The sequence below is a fragment of the Acanthopagrus latus genome, chromosome 17 (genome assembly GCF_904848185.1).
Source record: "Acanthopagrus latus isolate v.2019 chromosome 17, fAcaLat1.1, whole genome shotgun sequence".
Classification (NCBI taxonomy): Eukaryota; Metazoa; Chordata; class Actinopteri; order Spariformes; family Sparidae; genus Acanthopagrus; species Acanthopagrus latus.
The window spans coordinates 14,190,868-14,212,951 of NC_051055.1; the positions used below are offsets into that span (position 1 = coordinate 14,190,868).

Consider the following 22,084-nt stretch of genomic DNA (forward strand, 5'->3'; position numbering starts at 1 on the left):
ATATGTGGCCGGCTTCGTGTCTGCAGAGCTCGGTGCTCTCCGTGCATTAGGGGGGTGTGTCAGGCAGAATGTTAAATTGTGTTCCGATGTTTGTACATGTGATCAAGTATGCCTTCTCACTGGTGCTTCCTGCCTTTTTTCCACCCTTACAAGCCCCCTAGAGGTGGATGTGTGAGTATGTGTACGTGCGCGCCCGCGAGTAAAAGAGTGTGTGTGTGTGAGTGAGCGAGAGAGAGAGAGAGAGAGAGAGAGACAGTTTCTGTGTGTCGAGAGGGAAGAGAAACCGAAAGGCAATCGTGTCCCACTTACACTCAAAACCTGAATTTTAATCAATGCCCAATCCAACCATTAAACGCCTCATTAACCTTTTCACGTATTTGCATTTTAATATTTTTAAGAATACAAACTCCTTCAGCTCACACACACACACACTTCTCATTACCATCCCAGCCCTGCTCAATGCTGTGCACACACCCTGTGGATGCCAAAAATGTCTGCTTCATTTGACTGAGGAGAGATGGGGGTGTAGGGGGGGCAAATGCTCCATTTTTCTAATTGTTGGGAGACTTTGAAACTGTTCATGCATCCTCTGTCTGGTAGATAAGGTTTTTTTTGTTCCCTCCCCCTGTACAGCCAGTGTAGTTCAATGTTAGTAGGGTGAGAGAGGGAGAGCTGGAGCCACCCATCCCCCCACACTCAGCAGAGGAGTGTGTGTGCTGCTGGAGTGAGAGACAGACAGAGAGGAGAGGAGAGGAAAGGAGAGGAGAGGAGAGGGGGTGGTAGAGGAGAGCAGAGCAGGCAGGGGAGGGAACAAGAGGGAATGTGCATTGGTAGTCTCGTTTGCTGCAAGGCTTCCTCCTTCTGCTCTGGAAAAACCAGTGTGTGTTGCCTTTGCTTGCCTGAATACCACACGGAAACACTGGTGGGAATTAACTACAAGAGCCAGCATACAAAGGCACATTTCTTTTGGCTAAATACATTTCTAAATATGCCCATTAGTGAGTTGGAATTAGAATTGCGTGTATGGAAAGCCAGGCCGAATCCATGTGTGTCGTGTTGTAGTGTGTGTAATAATAGTTCCTTACAATTGCAGCCGTGGCATCCACATTCATACACATGCTCACCTAAAAAAAATGTGCACATTTAAGCAATGGATTACTTTCCTCTTTCACAGATCACTCATTAAATCTTTCGTAATGATCATGAGTCTTTATGTTTACAAGACCACAGAAAAATGACTTGTGAGGACGTCAGACTCTATTCGTGCAGAGAAAATATTCAACCTTATATGTAAAATAAGGGGACAATGTGAGGTTGTGAGACAGAAGTCCACTCCGCACTGGAGCGGATCCAGCCCGTGTCTTGCAGCCGTCCGTGCGGCTCAGTAAAATGGCTGTATGTAGCGGAGCCTCGTGTTGGTTGGGCTCGCTCCCTGCCTCTACCCGGGCTCAGTAACACAACTCCCACAACAATTTCTGTCGCTTTTTTACGCATTGTATGGAGCCTCCATCAATTCTCTAACCCATTTACGGAACCGGAACCGGTGGGATGGAAGCCGGATTCGGTCCGGTGTGAGGGGTGGGAATGAATCGGCACAAGGATAAATGGTTATAAACAATTATTTATATGCAATGCTAGCTTTTGATTGTGACTGACTCGCCGAGAGAGGGAGAGAGAGGTGGTGGTGGGGGGGTATATCATGGCCGCTCAGGTCGCCAGCGCCGCCACTCTTAACACTAGTCCGCCTTCCGAACTCAAAAAGCCGGATCGAGACCACAAGGAGGAGTCGGTACCGGGGGAGAAGCAATCAGACAAAAAGCAGCCGGGCTTGGACAGCGGATCGCCGGGCCGGGGGGATCTGCAGGACGGGGCCGACGGTGGAAATGCAGGGGGAGGAGGGGAACCTGAGATGAAGAACGGGAATGGGAACCCGCCCAGGGCTAACAATAATAACCAGAATGACTCTGTCGGACCGGAGGGAAATAACCACCCCGGTTTGGTGCATCACCACGGCCCCGCTTTTCCTCCACCTTCGTACGGATACAGTCAGCACTACGGTCGGGCCCCTTTTCATCAACATGGCGGACAACAAAGCCCTGGCATGGCAGCTGCTGCGGGTCCGGTCGTGCAGTCGAGCAACATGATGGACCCGTATCAACCTAATTCACACGAACATGGCTTTTCAAACCACCAGTTCAACAATTACAACCCGTTCCCGAACAGGACTCCCTACCCCGGCCAGGCGTACGCCATGAACTCCCCTCGCAGTACCCAGGCGCCGACAGCTGGGGGGCAGCCAGCTAACGTTAAGCAGCAGCCACCAGCGGGAGGACCAACGGCAATGGCTGGATCTTACAATAACCAGAGATATAACATTGGAAACCCCCAGCCTACGTCCACGCCGACACTCAACAAGCTCCTAACCTCTCCGAGCTCAACGCGGGCATACCCAAACTACCCGTCTAGCGACTACAGTAGCCAAGAAGGAGCTAGTAAGGGACCAGCAGACATGGGCAGTAGCGGTCTGTATGGAGGGAGCACCCCGGGTTGGCAACAAAGAAGCCATCTCCCGTCGCCCATGAGCCCGGGAAGTGCCGGGCAGCCGCTAGTTAGAACCCAGGTAAAGTCACATTATTACAGGCACACGATGTGAGCTTTAGCATGTCGCCTTCCATCCTCCTAGCTAGTTCACAACGTAGCAGGCCAGCCATTGTCTGATACTAGTTCGCAAAGACTCTAAAATGGCTGCCTCTCGTGTGTGTTTTTTTTCCTTTACACCACACCGTTTAATAAATGTTGTGTTAAAATATAGGCGTAAGGGTACGTGGGAGTACAAGAGTGCCGCTTGCGGAAGATATAAGTTGTTGAAACGATGTAAGGACGTTCAGGGAGCCAAGAAGGCCCGACTTTGAAAAGGGGCGAAAATACTCCGCGAAGACCAACGTCTCGTTTTTCTGCTAGCTTTCCTACATGTATTAAATGTAAAAATCGCCATATAATCGGTCACAAATGTGTTCATACTGTATGGCTTTATGCAGAGTAACAATTCTCATGTATATCGTTTGTGATAGCAGCTTATGTGCTCACATTTGTATTGTTTTCTTGCCCGGTAAGCTATAATTTTGTGGCCACGACGGAAGGAATGCGTTGCATGCCGAATCAGCCTCTCACGGCCAGTTAAATGGTCCGCGTATGTTCACTTTAAATCCCTTAAATGTCCTATGAGACATCAGGAAATAGTGTATTTTATCAACATTTTGCCCACATATTGATTAATTGACTTTCCCCCGCGCTGAAAACCTTCCGGGCTTCCCACGTATGCTCGCCTGTAAACAGTCAGCCCAGCCACAGATGAGTGACTGCAGCCTGCAGATTGCAGTTTGCACTGGGATTTGAATTGTGGAGGTAAAATCCTGCTGTCAAAGCCAGGAGATAGTTGGTCTTTGGTTGACATGCTAGCTGAAATCTGATTGGCTCCTCATCCGCTGCTCATGGCCATTTATAATTACATGTGATGCAAGGCAACAGTTGCTGATAAGGGAGCGCAGCATTAAGTCATCACAGGGTTCACCAGAGGCATTACTGATTCACCCCTCTGCTCAGATTTTCACTTTCAACAAAGCATGTAGTGTTAGAGCAACTGGTGATCATATGTAGTTTGTGTTTATATATATATATATATATATATATATATATATATATATATATATATATATATATATATATATATATATATATATATATATATATATCTATCTATCCATCCACCCAAATATTTTGTTCTGGGGCAATGTTTTCCTCTTTTGAAAAAAAATTGGTTTTAGCTATTTGTTCCAACATGCGCTTATCATGGGTTTAATATTACCACCAGAACCCATCCTGTTACATACTTTGTAGCGTGAACAATAACGTAGGAGCTCATATGACACGTCTGGTCTGCATCATTGTATATGACAAGTACTGTGTGGTGGTGCTGGTATCAAATCCAGTTTTTACAAAAGCTGAAACGGCATTGCTACAGTTATGAAATGTCTATACCATAATGGCTAGGAACAACAGTGGCTGTTATTTGAGTGTCATTGATTTACATACCACCTTATTTGTTATCCACGATGTTCCATAGATAAACAAATTATGGGCTGACAGACACCTTTTGTGTATTCATATTGTAACTTGTTTCACAGTCGCAAAAGGGAAATTTGACCTCAGCCTGCGTGAATATGAGTGTATGTTTCTGCTGTGTCTGGCTTGCCACACAAGTTTGACTGTGTGACTGCAAAGAATTTCCCCCCAATCCCCCCCAAGCCAATCAGAAGGCAGTCCACCATCTCTCACCAGCCAAGGGAGTTTCCTCTCTGTCTTATGCAGATTAGCCATGTGCTGCTCTTATTTATTTCACTTCATTATCTTGGATCTGCAAAATGTCACATAAGGCATTTTGCATACTCTTTGTTAGAGGGCTGCTGTTAAGCTGAGGATGCTCTTCTGCTCAGCAAAGTGAACATGCAAATTCACTCAATGTAATGAAAGGGGTTGCTTTTAAAGTAGATGTTCTTAGTTTAAATTGTTCCACAATTCCTGACTTTATCATGCCCAATACCTTAGTTTAGGTGAGGGAATAATCCGATCCTACATGTGATGCAATAGCATAGTCTTGTAGTACCTAGTTTTTACCAGAGAAAACATGTTTTTACTAACTTTTGGTTTATGGACACAGTGTGCTCTTGTGCATTTTTCACTCTCTGGGGCTGTTGTGAAAGTACTTCCTTCATTTCTGGTGTCATTCATCCTGAGCCAAGCTGCCTCCTCTGGGGGAAAAAAAGCTACTTGGACCAGACTCAAAACAGGAGCACAGCTGGGATATGTTTAAGATTGGGCAGACTGCCCTCCATTCGAAAGTAGATATATATAGCTCTGTTGACTTCCGAAACTATGGCAAAGTGAGGTGAAAAAAAATCAGGGTAATGACCGTGGGAAATAAGGTGAAAAATAGCACAATTTCCTCATTCACTGAAGCTTGTGTTTACATCTTGTAGTGCTGTGAAAGCTCCACACTGCAGCCAAGTATTGATGAAAGCACTGTAATGGCATAATTAAATTGTTTAAGATTAAGGAGGGCTGCATGTAAATTATCACACTGGCTGTTTAGATTTCTTCTGTACTGTTTGGATGTTGTCTTACTCTATTTTTCTCAATTTCCAGCCACCTGGTCCCATAGACCCAATGAGCAAAATGAGAGGTCAACCATACGGAGCAGGCAGTCCATACAGTCAGCAGACGCAGCAGGGGCCTCCCACTGGCCCACAACAGGGGCCCGGTTACCCTGGCCAGGGTTATGGTCCTCCAGGTCCGCAGAGATATCCAGTTGGAATGCAAGGGCGTACACCTGGAGGCATGGGTGGCATGCCTTATGGTCCACAGGTATTTACATGATTTATCTTACTCAGAAATAAGTTATCTGTGTCTTAATTTGGTCTTTTTTATCAGTGTTCTCTTCAGTTTTTTTAAAGTTTTATGTATGTTCTGTTTAGATGGGATCATATGGACAGCAGGGACCAGCAGGCTACGGCTCCCAGGGCCAGGCACCGTATTACGCCCAGCCTGGCCAGGCTCCTCACCCGGGCCAGCAGCAAACCCCCTACTCCCAGCCCCCACAAGGACAACCAAGTGGCCAGACTCCTTACCCAGGGCAACCCCACCCTCCGCCAACTTCTGCGACACACACCCAGGGAGGACCACCCTATCAGCAGCCCCACATGCCCCCCCAGTCCCAGGGGCCACTGCCAGGTCCATCCCAAGGGCCCCCACAGTCTCAGCCACCTTATTCCCAAGCCTCAGCACCACAGTCTGGCCAGTCTCTGTATGCCCAGCAGCAGGGTCCTCCCAGCCAGGCCCCGCAGCAGCCAAGTTCACAGGATACCCCTGGATCACAGGGTCAGTCCAGCTACCCGGGATCCACACCAGGGCCTCAGCAGCCACCCTCGCAGCAACAGCAGGCACAGTCTCAGCCTCCACAGCAGCCACCAGGACACAGCCAACACCCACAGGGCCAGCCTGCAGCGTACCCGGCGAACCCGCAGCAGCAGCAGCAAGCACAACAGTCACCTTATCAGCGCTTCCCTCCTCCACCACAGCAGGTAATACCCTCAGTCTGGGATCATAATCATCAAACTTAGTTATTTGTGTGTGTGTGTGTGTGTGTGTGTGTGTGTTCACAGACATGCTTCCCATAAATATAGCATTATACTTTAGCGCATGTTCTGATGTCTTTTCAGGAGGTGTCCCAGGACTCATTTCAGTCCAGTGCCCCTCCATCCACTCAGACTAAATCTGGCCCAGAGGACAGTCAAGGCCGCCCCTCCAGCCTTCCGGTTAGTTATGCTCGTTATGTTACTGCTGGACCATTTAAAAGCCTTTTTCACACTGTGTATTTGCTTTTCACCCTCATGTAAAAGGGGTAGTTTCTATTTGTGACTTGTAGGTTTTATTGTAGGACATTTATTTACAACTCATCAAACGTGGGACAATATAAGGCACATTATTAATATAATCCCCTTCAGGGCACTTTGAATGTCATGTAATAATGTTTTAATTGTTTGTATTTAGCTGCGTGCGTTTGTGGTTGCTGTGCTATTGGCCCCTTCGAGCAGGGTTTGTGAAAGTGTGGAAAATACTTTATTAACCATTTCAAGGTTAGGATTAAGCTTAAATTTGAAAATCCGTGAAAAACACTTTATTTTAAGTTTGATATGGTGTTAGAATTAAACAATCACTCATGTATGCAAAAAAAAAAAATATTTAAAGTGCAACAAGCCTTTTGTCATAGTTGTTGTCTCTGGGTGTCGGAATTGGCAAGCATAAATCTCTATTCTATGCCCTTGTCCACTATTTGGCCACTAGATATATATTTGTATAGTAGCGTAGTTCATATTACAACCATGTCAGAAACATACAACTTCTGAACAGCAAATGACAACATACATTGACTGCTGTGCATAGAAAATATTATTTACATTTTATTTTGCCTAATTGCATTTATAGTAAAGTTAGATAAGGTAAACTTTTTGGATTAGGTATTTTACAAGTGCGCAAATATTATTCTCAAAAATTTGCTTGTGTTACGTACAACTTAAGGTAAAAACTATATTTTCCTAGTGTTGAGGACACTGTGCTCTTCGTCCCTTGGTGATGTCAGACTCTGTGTTGCTGCACATCAGTGTTAGTTGGGAGACGGCTGTGTGGCTGATGCTTGAGGGAAAGGTGCTGTGTAAACGAGTAAATCTGAGATGAATACAAGAGATATTGTTTGTGTATTGAAATCACATGGCCAGGCTGCTGCTACATGCTGACTCAGCTTGCATCCTACAAACCTCGGTAACCATGACAACCCCCTGCACTAATGTGCACTCTTTTGTTTTTTTCTTTGAAAAAAATAAATAAGGACAAAGGCCTCTGGGTGTGTGTGTGTGTATGTGTGTAATATTTGTGTGGTACTCATATCTAAACAACAGGGAGGGAGTTGCAACAAGCTAATACTACAGCCAGTATATGAAATATATTTTTCAGAACTATAAAATGATGTATTCTTGTAAATAATACAGTGTGTTGAAATGCACGGGAACTGGATCCTCTCAAGAAATACATTGTCATTGAGTTGACTCAACCTCTGCTTTTCTTATGTGTGTTTGCAGGACCTGTCAGGGTCTATTGATGACCTGCCCACAGGTGCAGAAGGTGCCCTCAGCCCCGGTGTGAGCACATCAGGTGTGTCGAGCAGCCAGGGGGAACAGAGTAACCAGGCTCAGTCGCCCTTCTCTCCTCACACGTCTCCCCACCTGCCAGGCATCCGAGGGCCTTCACCCTCCCCAGCTGGCTCCCCTGCCAGTGCCAGCACGCCCCGCACAGGACCGCTGTCACCTGCCAACATCCCAGGTGGGCTGATCCCTTGCGCACATAAAATGAGAAATATGATCGGGAACACAATACTAACATTTGTCATCTCGTTGGTAAACTGCTTTTCCTTTAGGTCAGCTTTTGTTCTGTTTATTTAGCATTTTTAGCTGCATGATTAACTGAGCAAACTACGTAACAGCAGCTAACACTAGCAGCAGTTATTTGGGGGTCTGATGATATGCTAATGCTGGCAGATGCACAGATATTAACATTATTTAAAAAGTGTTGGTGTTTTATTTGCTTTTTCTGCACCAGCGCTGTTTTCCGGTTAATATAAGAAAGGAAAACATATCCTACTTAGAGTGTCAAGGACCTTTTTTGCTGTGGTATCAAAAGAAGAGGTACAATTTATTAAAACTTGTGTTTTATTAAAGTTCAGGTATCGTGAAAGCTCTATTATATACCCAGGTTCTTGGCACCACTTTTGTCGGTTGGACAATGCTAAGTCACCGATTTGTAAAGATATTAATATAGTGATGCCAACTTGGACTTGTTGAACAAAGGTCTGACTAAAAGATGGAAATACTAACCCCTGGTTTCCTTTTGACATCAACACATTTTTCTCAGCCGTGGTAGCTACATTATAACCACAGTGGCTTTAAAGGCAGCGCATGTATTTTACCTTCTTTGAGCTCACACTATTTCGACTCCATTGTTGTTTAGGGACCCAGATGCCTCCCAGGCCCTCAAGTGTGCAGTCAGATGGGAGTCTGCACCCTGCTATGAACCAGTCTCCTATGGCCCAGGACAGAGGTATGCTGCAGTCTGAACTCCAAGTGTTCATATAGATTAACCCATATCTACTGTGGTAACTGAGTCTGAACACTGTCTTCCCCCCCATGCCCTCTTTTTAGGGTTTATGCAGAGAAACCCTCAGATGCCCCCTTACGGCTCCCCCCAGTCAGCTTCTGCACTGTCGCCGCGTCAGTCTTCAGGGGGACAGATGCATCCGGCAATGGGCCCATATCAGCAGAACAACTCCATGGCTGGCTATGGACAGCAGGGTGGACAATACGGCCCCCAAGGTGCGTGCCTTCAAATAGTCTCTGTTGGGGTTTGAATTGAAGAGAGAGTATAGATGCAGTTTGTCTTAAATTTTTGTTGTATGATTTGTTGTAAATTGTGAATGTATGGCTTATATTTGGATTTGTAAAGGTTTTCTACTTCATGTACTATCCATTTGAGTTTTTGCAAGTTCATGTCCCATTAGACAGACATATGGTATGTATCTCTCTGCCTCATCGGACTACTGTGCTATCGTTGGTCCCTCCCTCTGACTCTGTTGCAGCTATTTATAGCCGTGAAGCAGAGAGTCAGCTGACGTAGCAGAGCCTCCTGTCAGTAGAGCTGAGACTGTGACGAAGGCTTGTTGCTCAGGGTGCATAGCTCTCTCTGCTAGCATACTGTAGGGAAAAAGTCTACCTCACCACTGCTCTTCAGGACTCAAAGCTATAATGATCCACTTTAATAAACTTATTTGTGATTTTGCTGTGTCCCCCCCCCCCCTTAGACCAGCAAACAGCTATGATCAAGAGATTATTTTACATAATCATTTTTTCTTGTAATGTCATTCTTAGGTTATCCCCGGCAGCCTGGATATGGCAACATGCCCAACGCAACCTACCCCGGGCCGGGCATGGGCCCAATAAACCCCATGGCAGGACAGGGTGGGGGACCGCCATATAGTGGAATGCCTCCTGGAAGGATGCCTCCTAATCAAATGGGGGCACGTCCCTATGGCCCAAATATGGGCCCGAACATGGGTCCAAACATGCCTCCTAACATGCCTCCTAACATGGGCAACATGCCACCCCAGGTAGGCTCAGGAATGTGTCCTCCTCCAGGCATGAACAGAAAGCCCCAGGACCCTGCAGCCATGCAGCACCCCGCCACCAACTCCATGCATAACAGGTTGGTTTGTTATGGATCCTGAAAAATGCCCACCTTCTACTTACCTCATGGACTTCTGCTAGATGCTCATATGTTTTCTCCTCTGTCCAGGATGCCTGGCTACCCCAACATGTCTCCAGGCATGATGGGCTCCGGCCCACCATATGGCCCTCCCATGAACAACATGCCTGGAATGATGAACACACAAGGTGGATCGCCTTATCCAATGGGGCCAAACATGGCCAATAACTCAAGTGGTAAGTTATAAAGCAGTGACTGCACCTGAACTTTATTTTCTTTTAAATGGTGTAATTTCACAGCTTTCCCTCTCAATGTGTCCAGGTATGGCCCCCAGCCCAGAGGTAAACAATAAAATGAATAACAAAGTAGATGGGACTGTAACACCTAAGCCAGAGCCCAAATCTAAGGTAACCTGGTCTACTTGTATATGTCTGCATGTTTTAATAACACATCAAATGTCTTCTTGCTGGTGGATCTGCAGTTTTCACTCAATTTTAAAATAGTTTTTGGAATTCTCTTGTGCAAAACAGAAGTCCAACTCTTCCACCACCACCAATGAAAAGATAACAAGGCTGTACGAGTTAGGACCAGAACCAGACAGGAAGATGTGGGTGGACCGTTATTTGGCCTTCATTGAAGAGAAAGCCATGCCCATGACCAACCTGCCCGCTGTAGGACGCAAACCCCTCGACCTCTTCCGGCTGTATATGTCTGTAAAAGATATTGGAGGAATGACACAGGTTAATATGGCATTAAATAAGAACAATGAATTCCATAGTACTTTTATTGCTTTTTCGCTCTTCTAAATATGTCTCGCCGTGTGTCTTCCAGGTGAATAAGAATAAGAAATGGCGTGATCTGGCTGCTTCCCTGAATGTGGGTACATCCAGCAGTGCTGCCAGTTCTTTGAAGAAACAGTACATCCAGTGTCTTTATGCCTTTGAGTGCAAAATTGAGCGTGGTGAGGACCCTCCTCCTGAAATCTTTACAGACAACAAGAAGAATCAAGCTGCTAAGGTCCAACCCCCTTCTCCAGGTTAGGGCCGTACTTATGCTTGTATTTATGTTTCAGTGCTGTTCCAATTCAGTAACTCGTATCCATGCACTTTCCCACATAAATACATAGTTTGTCGTATTCTTGGTGTCAGTAATCCTATTAACCATTTCTCTCTTCTTTTGAACTGAAGCGTCCCTGTGCTCCACAGCTGGGTCAGGCTCCCTGCAGGGTCCTCAGACTCCCCAGTCCACCAGCAGTTCCATGGCTGAGGGAGGAGACCTAAAACCTCCCACCCCAGCCTCCACTCCTCATACCCAGATGCCCCCCATGCCACCTGGCTCTAGGTGACTCTTGCGTTATCCTCTGATTTAACCATTTGATTCTAGCTTCCATAAGACATTTTAATCAAAGAAACTAATGTCTTTCTGCCATTTCCTCCGTCTCTCCCACATTTCTCCTAATTTCCCCTCCCCCTCACCTCTGCTTCTCTGTAGGAGCAGCGTTAACCTGCAAGACCCCTTCTCTGAAGGTAATGACCCTGCTTTCCCCAGGAAAAACCTGACGCCCAACTCCACCTATCAACCCGGCATAAACACACCAGACATGCAAGGACGCATGGGCACCTACGAACCCAACAAGGACCCCTTTGGTAACATGCGGAAAGGTGGGTACACTTAATAGACATGAGCTGAATGAATCATGTTGTCCTAGATATTTAAGTACCTCCTTAATTACCTGCTCAATTAATAAAGGGGCTTTAATTCTGAATTTATTTCCAGTTGGGGAGCAGTTTCTACCTGCTAATCAGGGTCCTAACAGCGGGGTGGGTGACCAACAGCAGCAGCAGCAGCAGCCGCCACAACAGCAGCAGCAACAGCAGCAGCCTCCATTCAACAGGGGACCACCCGGGGCTATGGGCACGATGCCAATGGGGCCCAGACAGCAGTATCCTTATGGACCAGGCTACGACAGGAGGTAAGAGTCATTGAATGGTAGATGGCATTTCCATTTTCCATTTCATTTGCTCATGGACCACTGCTGATTAGTACCATTGTGTTTTTTTTTTACAATGTCCTATTGACACCTTTTTATGAGTGGATGTGATTACATTTGATTGGAGTCTGCAATAGGATTGGCTGGCTTCTGACGCTCAAAATTCTGCTTAGAATTGATGATGTACTGTCAGGTGCTCTGTGGTTTGTTGCTAAAACAAAGACCAAATAAAATCTTCAAATTCTATTAAACACACTTTAACAAATATGTGGTTGGACTGTGGTACGTGTCATGTTTCTGCCCATCCTGTGAGTCTGCTGAACTCATTATTGATGATTCATCCTGTTTTTACTTTCATTCATTCATTTATAATTCATTTTGAATTATGATGCTGCTCACTTATATGAGCTTGTTGACATTTTGGATTTGTGCTGCAATTAAAAATGAATCAACAGAAATATGTTTCACAATTAAACCCCAAAATTCAGAGTCTGGGTTTAAAATTCTCTATAAAATATTTGAGTGATTGTTATTTCATTTGTTTAGTTGAGACAGACTTGAAAAGCTGTGGTAGTCACAGCCTTAGGAGCCAGAGAATTTTTTTTTTTTACAAGTTTCAGCTACTAGCTGACATTAAATTGCAACCAAAGTACTCATGTTAAAGTTATCGTAAAATTTGTTATCGTGTTTTGTTTTGTTTCTTTTTTTTGCTTTTTGTTTTGTTTTTCTCAATTAGCTAATCTGTATCCTGTATGTTTGTGTATATCAAAAATGGGAGAAATTTACCATGTGTTTTGTTCTGATTTCCACAGATCTGAGCAGGGAATGGGCCCAGAGGGCAACATGGGATCCGGTGCTCCTCAGCCAAACCCTATGATGCCTGCCAACGCCGACACGGGGATGTATTCGCCAAATCGCTTCCCACCACAGCAGCCACGGTCAGTTCACAAGATAATTTTTTGCCAATGTTTTCAGCTTTAAAGCAACTGGTGATGGAAGATGATTCCTCAGATAAAATGTACGAGGGTTCTTCAGTGTTACAAATCCACGTATTTCATCTAGTTGTACAATATACATGATGTACTTTCAGATCACTTTAATATTTGTTATTGTGACTTATAGATCAGAACATGATCACATCATGTACATCTGGATTTTGTTGCCATCCTTAATGAGTAAAATATATACTCAAAGTCTTAATCAAATTCACAGCTCTTCGGTCTGGATTTATTGTATGTGTATGTTTTGATATAAATTTTTAAACAGTTGCAGTCATTGTGTGAATTTCAATTGTCAGGCAGCTGGTATTAATTAGTAAGGTGTACAGTTGACAAAGAGTTGGGTATTTGTTCAGGATTCACATGTGCCTATTATAAATAGGGTAAAATTATCGAATCACACTGATTTAGACAAAGACTTAATTAATAGAAATTGAGTTTTCAGCTGAAAACAAAGAGAATCCCTTGCAACTGGATTCTTATTTCATTGTTGATCATTACTATATGCAACAATATTGACTGTGTTTATGACTACACGTGTAACATTGGGCAATGACTTCAGACACTGAGTAAGACATGTAAAATAATCACATGGTCAAACTGACGAAGCATAATGTTTGCAGGCATGATTCCTATGGTAATCAGTATCCTGGACAGGGAACGCCCCCTACTGGCTCCTACCCAAATCAGCAGCCTGGAATGTACCCACAACAACAACAACAACAGGTCAATGATTCATCTGCACCACACTGACTCTCACTATTGTCAATACACCGTGACCAAATAGTGTCAGCGTTCTAGTATATATAATTTTTGTGTGATTCTTCTTTTTGACAGAGCAGCTTTCAAGTATTGTACCTGTGTATTAATTTTTATAACACTTCTTCTGAAATACTCTAAAATAATTGTCTCTTTTCATGTATAGAGTTACAAGCGTCCTGTGGAAGGAGGCTACCCTCCGTCAAAACGTCATGAGACAGAGTACAGTGGACCCTTCCATGGTGGACAACAGCCGCAGCAACAGCAACAGCAAGGAGGTGCCTCTGCACCCTCTTCAGGACAGCAGGAAACATACAATCAGTACAGTGGAAGTGGGCCCTTCCCCGGCTCTGATCGCCGTCCACCTGGCCCAGGCAATCAGTACCCCTTTCCCTTTGGTCGTGAACGAATGCAAGGAGCGACAGGGCCCAACGCTCAGCCCAACATGCCCCCTCAGATGATGCAGGCAGGCCCTGAGGTTCCTCAGGGAGGAATGTGGCAGGGACCGAGAGATATGAACTATCAGAACTACCCCGGTCGGCAGGGTGGCCCTGGAGGCCCACCCCAGGGACCCGGTTACCCTGGCATGAACCGCTCAGAGGAGATGATGTCATCAGAACAGCGCATGAATCATGATGGCCAGTGGGGTGGTCAGATGGGCCCGCGGCAGCCTCCCTATGGTCCTGCAGGACCTGGCCAACCTATGCCTCGATCAGTACAGTCCAACTACCAGCCCCCTCAGGGAGTGCAAAACCACATTCCACAGGTGTCCAGCCCGGCCTCCATGCCTCGCCCTATGGAGAGCAGGACGTCACCTAGTAAATCCCCCTACATGCATGGAGTCATGAAGATGCAGAAGGCTGGCCCTCCGGTCCCTGCATCTCACATAGTGCCCCCTCCAGTGCAGTCGCCTCTAATAAGGCGAGACATGCCTTTTCCCCCAGGCTCTGTAGAAGCTTCCCATCCTGTCCTGAAACCCCGTCGGAGACTCACCGTGAAAGATATTGGTATGATTGTCATTTCTTTCACATCTTTTCAAGTCCATCTATATTGTCCGAAGTTGATACTTAGTGAGTTTTTGTCTTCATTTCTCAGGAACTCCTGAGGCCTGGAGAGTAATGATGTCATTAAAGTCTGGTCTATTGGGTGAGAGTACGTGGGCCTTAGATACCATCAACATTCTCCTGTATGATGACAGCACTATTTCCACCTTCGATCTCAACACGGTGAGTATCAACATTGAGTTCCTAATCGTGGTTTAGAACGGTACACTGCATATTAATCATGTCTAATATTTTATATATTTATGTTTTTTCTTCAGTTGCCTGGCCTATTGGAGTTGGTGGTCGAGTATTTCAGACGCTGCCTCATTGAAATCTTTGGCATTCTACGCGAATATGAGGTGGGAGACACCGGCCAGAGGACACTACTTGATCCTGATGCCTTGAAACGGGACTGGGACAGAACAGAAGAAGAGGAACCACGGGCTGAGGACATGGAACAAGGGGAGGAGGATGATGAAGAAGAGGAGGAACAAGAAACTGAGGGGCCAGCTCATGTGAAAGAGGAGGAGGAGCAAAAGCAGTGCTCTGAGTCTCTGGGTCGAGATGAGAAAGTGCAGGATGATGAGAGGAAGAGCAAGAGTTCTTCATCTGAACAGACAGGCACTTTGCAATCCTCTGTTGCCCATGAGAAACCCAAACAGGCCAGCAAGTTTGACAAATTCCCCGTAAAGGTGGTACGAAAGAAAGATCCATTTGCGGCTGGCCAGTCCAATAATCATGGTAAACTGCAGGAGTTTGACAGTGGGTTGCTTCATTGGAGTGCTGGAGGGGGAGACTCAACAGAGCACATCCAGACTCACTTTGAACCATGCAAAGACTTCTTGGAACCACGAGAACGAATACCTGTGCCCCCGGTTTTGCTTAGGCGACGAGTCCCAGAAGAAGAGATGCCGGAAAACTGTTTGCCAATAGAGGAAGTCAAAAGGAAGCATCAGGATGAAGAGGAACAGCCCAAAGAGACATCTCCCTCAGAGAAAACAGCAGTCTCAGAGAAGGCCAGCTGTGAGGAGGAGAAGACAACTGATTCTGAGACAAAGACAGTTGAGAAAGCTGTAAAAAGTCACCAGGAGAATAATAAAAGCATTCTTTCTGCCATCAGTGGTCTAACCCAGAAGTCGCAGCAGTCTGGCACCATACTGGAGGATGAGCCTCACAGTAAAGATGAGGGGCCGCTCATCGCACTGGCCAACTGGCAGGATTCTTTAGCCCGCCGCTGCATTTGTATCTCCAATATTGTCCGCAGCCTGTCCTTTGTGCCAGGCAATGACCACGAGATGTCCAAACATCCAGGGCTACTACTGCTACTGGGACGCCTGATCCTGCTCCACCACAGGCACCCTGAGCGCAAGCAGGCCCCGCTTACCTACGAGAAAGATGAGGATTCAGACGAGGGAGTGGGCCAAAGGGACGAGTGGTGGTGGGACTGCTTAGGGCTCCTGAGGGAGAACACGCTGGTCACTTTGGCGAACATCTCAGGCCAACTCGACCTTTCCGTCTACCCTGAGAGCATCTGCTTGCCTCTGTTGGACGGTCTCCTCCACTGGGCTGTGTGCCCGTCAGCAGAGGCCCAGGACCCCTTCCCCACTTTGGGCCCCCACAGCGCTTTGTCACCTCAGAGACTGGTCTTGGAGACGCTAAGCAAATTAAGCATCCAAGACAACAATGTGGACCTCATCTTGGCCACTCCACCATTCAGTAGGTTGGAGAAACTATACGGGAACCTGGTGCGGCTAATTGGAGACAGGAAGATCGCAGTCTGCAGGGAGATGGCCGTTGTCCTACTGGCCAACTTGGCCCAGGGTGATACTATGGCAGCCCGAGCCATTGCTGTTCAGAAAGGCAGTGTGGGCAACTTGCTAGGCTTCCTGGAGGATAGTCTTGCTGCCACACAGCTTCAGCAGAGCCAGAGCTCTTTACTACACCTACAGGGGATGCACTTCGAGCCCACAAGCCCGGACATGATGCGGCGAGCTGCCCGGGCTCTGCACGCCTTAGCCAAGGTGGAGGAGAACCACTCAGAGTTCACACTACACGAGTCCCGACTCCTCGACCTTTCGGTGTCTCCCCTAATGAACTCGCTGGTTTCTCATGTTATCTGTGATGTACTCTTTTTGATTGGCCAGTCATGACAGCTGTAGGGAGCCGTGGCTCCACTTTTTGGGGGTTCTGTCCCCGATCCCCTCTTCCCTGGAAGCCTGGCTTGTGTGTGTAACAGGGCAAGGAAAGTTCAAGTGACTGTCTTTAATTTATGAAAATCCTTCAGATTCCATTCTCTGAGCCCTCCCTAGGCCATCCTTGCTGGAGGGGGGTAATCACAGAGCTGTGGTGGATTACAAACCAGAGAGATGCCCACAAAGTGACGCTACTCGCAACATGAATGCCAACTGGACGACACAGAGCAGAGCACCGCAGTCGGGAGACTGTTCTGCACTTGGGGGAAAGTACTTTTTAATAAAGAGAAATAAATGAATAAATAAATAAATAGCTGAAAAACAAAAACTGTAACCAAAGTTGCTGTCTCGTTTACAGTGAGTTTGGGAGACCCAGTGTGCCCTAGCTCTCCCCTTGAGGGCACAATGAGTCTGTAAGTGGTTGACGTTCTGAGGTGAAGCAGACTGACAAGTGGCCTACTGGTTCTCGTTGCTGTAGTTGGATTCTCACCAGTCAGCCCGACAGTAGACTAAGTGCTGTCGTCAATACACACCTTCACCGGGGAGGCCTGTGCAGTGTGCAGTAGATTGTAGGACATTTTCTGTACCGTACTGCTCTTGAGTGTAAGCATTCTGTCACACATGTTTCACACAGAAGCAGGAGATGCAGCTCTTCTAGAGTTTTGAGGTCATTTTAGTTTGGTGTTAAACAGAAAATGGCTTTCTTCCCCAAAGTATCAAGAACCTACAACACCCTTACCTCCTCTTATCCCTTGATTGTATGAATACCCTTATGAAAAGAAATCACCTCTTAGGACTGGTTTTCAACTTCAAATACAGCTTTGCTGTGGTGTATATATAATGTTGTACATTACACTTCCTTTCTCTGTGTCTGTCTCTGTCTGTGTCACTATTCTCACACTTGTTATCGGTGAGGGATTGAGGCTGACATGTGAGTTTGGTCTGTGACCTCCAGTCCCCGCTGACCCACTCCTCTGGTCTCTCCACAGCTCAGTAGTACGGCAGACGCGGCTCAAACCTGTTATCTCCTGGTACAATGAAAATAAACTAGATGAAGTACACATTTGACAATTTTTCTTCAGTCATGGATTCTGCATATTTGTATTTCAGACTATGTAGCTAAGACAACATGTAAATTCCTCCCTTTCCCTTTTTTGGCTCAATGAATATCATCTATTCAGTATGAAATCTTTATACTATATGTTCCACGTGGTAAGAATAAATGTACATTAAATCTTCGTAAGCTGTTTGATGGTTTTGTTCTTCTGGAATGATTACCTCTTCTGGATAAAACAAAGCAAACAAAGGCGTGAAATGACACAAAATAAGGTCAGAAGGAATTTATGAAATGCATGTTTCTTTACCTTCAGGAAACTTGAAGGAAACATGTTAAGACTTTGTCACTGTTTGCATTAGCTTTATCACTGTTTCAGTAAAATACTCTGCATCGGTTCAAAAAAGACTTTTCACAAAATTGTACAGGTTACAAAACAGGAACACTGAAGGTGGAGGACTGCACACTGGCTTTCTGTCTGTACGAATATATTCATGAGCATCTACCTTCATGTACAAACCCAATTAGTTCAGGTTTAATGGACATTAGATTTCAGATCTACAATTAGTAAGGCAAATGTAAACATATCCACCTTCAATACAAGCAAAGCAAACGTAAATGAATACAATGATGGGTAAACACCATGCTTTCACATTTGTTGGATACATTATGCCATGTGCGTCTTAAAAATGGTTATGGAGCGCCATCTGCTGGAGGGGGAAGTAGGTTACGTCACGTAATGCCATTTTTAAAACAATAGAACCTTATCCAACAGATGCAAAGTGATACATCTTAAGTTAGCCAAATATTGATAGAAACCTCAAAGTCCTTAAAGCGGTTCCTTCTAAATAAATTAATTTCATGATGCATCTCTGGGAAACTGAACAAGCGCAGGCTTATCTGGGATGAGGCGGTTTTATTTTGAAGATACATGGTTACACCGGAAGTGAATAGTCCCATTCGAAAACGAGTCTGGCTGCTGCAGCAGGAGGAGGAGGAGGAGGATGTGAGGACAAAGATTGCACCTGGGCGACAACAAACCCTGCTACAAGACGGGTGGCCGTCCATTAAATTGAATACTTATCCTTTCCTAAATTTGTCAAACCGATGAAGACGCTTAACTCGCCTAAACACATTTCCCCGGACATTTATTTAAGCTAGCTATGTGTGGTAGAAAACATGACGAACCCAGCGGTGACTGTCTCGTAGCAGCGACAATGCTGAGGCCTGTCATAACCGGCTTGTTCACAATTTGCCCATCACGTCAATGACCATGGATGTCAGAGCAGTCGTGGAGTTTGCCACAGTCACCAGGGCTCTGTCACTGTTCCTGCAGGTAAGCTACAGGCAAGCTGAGGTGTTGTGACTCTCATAAAATCAGGCTTCCAGGTTGTAGCTCTAGCGTTATGTTAGTACATTTCCCCTGTTTGTTAACTAACCTTGTTTGTGCGTGGTGGCTGTTGAAAAGTGCACAGGGGAATACATGTGTTTGTGTCATGTAGGTCACAGACAAAGTATCTGGACATCTGTTTGTTTTGTTTTCAAGCTGTATTTTAATATGCTAAAATACTCCTCAGGCTGTCCTGAATGCTGCCATCCCTGACCATGATGCTGATGCGTTCAGGCCCCCACGGACGGAGGAACCTCTCTACTTGGACTCCACCGTGGAGTGGTTATTGGGTGGCCTCTCCCACTGGGACGCCGAGCATTTCCTCTTCATCGCGGAGAAGGGATACCTTTACGAGCACAACTTTGCGTTCTTTCCCCTCTACCCCGTCGTGCTCCGTGGCCTGGCCGAGACGCTGCTGTGGCCCCTGAGCAGCTGGCTGAGCGTGCGGGGGCGTTTGCTGGTGGCCGTGGCTCTTGGGAACAGTGCCCTCTTCCTGCTGAGTGTGGTGGCCCTGCATGCACTGAGTAGAATAGTTCTCCAAGACAGGCGCCTCGCTCTGCTCTCCAGCCTGCTGTACTGCATCACACCTGCCAATGTTTTTATGACTGCTGCGTATTCAGAGAGCCTGTTCGCCGCGCTCACGTTTGGTGGTCTGTTCCTCCTGGAGAAAGGCTTCACCTTCCGGGCATGTCTGGCCCTCAGTATAGCCACTGCAGCACGATCCAACGGACTTGTTAATATTGGGTTTCTGCTGTATCTTCCGTCACTGCACGCCATTTCCCAGATTCGTGTATATAGAACAACAATTAAAGGCCACATCAAAGTCTTCCACTACATTTGGGTCATCATCCGTCTCCTGGTCACCTCGCTCCTGGGAACGGCCATTATTGCTCTTCCCTTTTGTGCTTTCCAGTACTATGGGTACAGGACGTTTTGCACACCATCCGTCTCTTTGGAACGGATCCCCCCTGCCCTTCTGTCGCTGGCTGAACGGAAGGGCTACCGGGTGCCTGATGAGAATGGCCCACCACCCCTCTGGTGCATGAGACCCCTTCCATTGCTTTATTCTCACATCCAGGATGTATACTGGGATGTGGGCTTCCTCCGCTACTATGAGCTGAAGCAGATACCGAACTTTATCCTGGCTCTACCTATGGCTACCCTCGGAATAATGGCAGCTTATGCATATTTTCAAACAAATCCAGAATTGTGTATGAGACTCGGACTTTGGGAGACAAATAAAGGGCTGGACAAGCCCACACCGGGATTGTTCAACCCCAGAGTGTTCGTGTATGTCGTACATTCAACGGTACTTCTGGTGTTCGGAACATTGTGCATGCACGTACAGGTAAGCAAATCACTAAATATCTTTCTCGTGAAAGATTTAAGCTGTCTGGTTGTTGATTTTCACTCATTCCCATTTCCAATCCACGTTTCCAGGTTCTAACCAGATTCATGGCATCGTCGTCGCCCGTGCCCTTCTGGATAAGTGCTCATCTGCTCCTGCTCAACGAACCGCTGCTTCATCGAAGGAAGACATCCAACCCCAGCGTGCAGCTTCAGACTCATTCCAGAAATGGATGCATGCACACGCCTCAAAACCCAATCGTCGCTCTGCTGCCGCACTTCACCAGCTGTTCTACAACCACACAGAGCATCCTGGGGTACTTCCTGTCTTACTGGGTGGTGGGCCTCGCACTGCATTGTAACTTCTTGCCATGGACATGACTTAAAGCGTTACACTGATCTTTACCAGCAATACTTCTCCGTAGAACTGGGCCACAACCATATTGTACATAATATCAATCCGCACACATCATCAATAGTCGGTTTCTGTTTTCCAGTAACTGTTAAATTGTTCTGTAAATAAAGTTGAATGCAACATTTTGTCACATTTACCAAAAAAAATTGTGATTACGTCACGCAGTCCTCCATAGAACTTATTGAGATGATTACATCTTTGATGCCGATTTGTTCATGCAAAAGCCAACAAATCGTATTCAGCACATCTATCTTTTAATGTGTTTAAGAACAAACTCATATGTACAGTACACTTGAAATTTAACTAAACATTGGTTGTAAATCTTGGGAAGACGAAGGTTGTACTTACAAAAAAAAGATCTATTTTTATTTCCTGCTAAAGCATATGTTTTTGTTTACGCAGTTTAATATTGCACTGCATGTTTGGAAGACTTTTTCCAATTTATAAATTTGGATTTTTGGATGTGAATGAAAAAAAATGAAATAAAGATTTTGTTGCTGTCAAAGGATCCTCAGTTGTGTTTTATTTTTATATTAAAGCAGCCCTTCTTCTTGAGGCAATAATGTAAAACTGTTTGTCACTTTCATTGACTGTTTCACGGTTTCAAACATATGTACTTAAATGTGTGCTAACTTTTTCTCACACAAAATCCGTTCTGTCTCTCTCCTTACACATTGTGTACACAGTTACAAAACTGATCTTTGAAGTCCAGAATTAGCCCTAATGGTTGCAGACAAACCACCCTTTAAAGTTGCTTTTTATGATGTAGAAAGGACTTTTAGAAACAGATACAGTATGACAAAGAACACTGAACTACAACAGAAGATGTAACATTATAGATTTTAGCATGACAGTTTTGTCCATATGAAGTAAATATTTTGAACATGAGTTACAGTTGGGAGCCTGGGGCTGAAGTACTAAGTCTCTTAAAGTCTTGTGCTTTGAATAAATTTAACAAATACAAATAAATGAACTCCTCTATCCCCTCCTCCCTAATGAGTTCCAAAGTAAAGCAATCCTGGCATCACAAGG

At 45.6% G+C, this 22,084-nt stretch overlaps 2 protein-coding genes across 4 annotated transcripts; both read left to right on the top strand.

Annotated features, from left to right (window-relative positions):
- Positions 1–1,385: 1,385 nt before the first annotated feature.
- Positions 1,386–18,093, top strand: arid1aa (AT rich interactive domain 1Aa (SWI-like)). 3 transcript variants are annotated; one of them, XM_037075469.1, is made up of 20 exons: positions 1,386–2,620; positions 5,203–5,421; positions 5,532–6,137; positions 6,276–6,371; positions 7,692–7,932; positions 8,617–8,706; positions 8,808–8,978; positions 9,531–9,864; positions 9,955–10,100; positions 10,186–10,271; positions 10,395–10,604; positions 10,696–10,900; positions 11,052–11,205; positions 11,356–11,525; positions 11,641–11,836; positions 12,667–12,792; positions 13,476–13,573; positions 13,776–14,618; positions 14,707–14,837; positions 14,933–18,093. In XM_037075469.1, exons 1-20 carry the CDS (start codon positions 1,700–1,702, stop codon positions 16,802–16,804), a joined length of 6,915 nt encoding a protein of 2,304 aa, XP_036931364.1. In that variant the 5' UTR covers positions 1,386–1,699; the 3' UTR covers positions 16,805–18,093. The 3 variants fall into 3 exon arrangements, with proteins under 3 accessions (XP_036931364.1, XP_036931365.1, XP_036931363.1); XM_037075470.1 differs by having other exon boundaries at positions 11,362–11,525; positions 13,476–13,578; positions 13,778–14,618; XM_037075468.1 differs by having other exon boundaries at positions 1,700–2,620; positions 13,476–13,578; positions 13,778–14,618; positions 14,933–16,804.
- A 568-nt stretch (positions 18,094–18,661) lies between these two features.
- pigv (phosphatidylinositol glycan anchor biosynthesis, class V) lies at positions 18,662–21,560 on the top strand. The gene is made up of 3 exons (XM_037075471.1): positions 18,662–19,236; positions 19,478–20,638; positions 20,731–21,560. The coding sequence occupies exons 1-3, from the start codon at positions 19,168–19,170 to the stop codon at positions 21,016–21,018; spliced, it is 1,518 nt and encodes a 505-aa protein (XP_036931366.1). The 5' UTR covers positions 18,662–19,167; the 3' UTR covers positions 21,019–21,560.
- Positions 21,561–22,084: the final 524 nt, after the last annotated feature.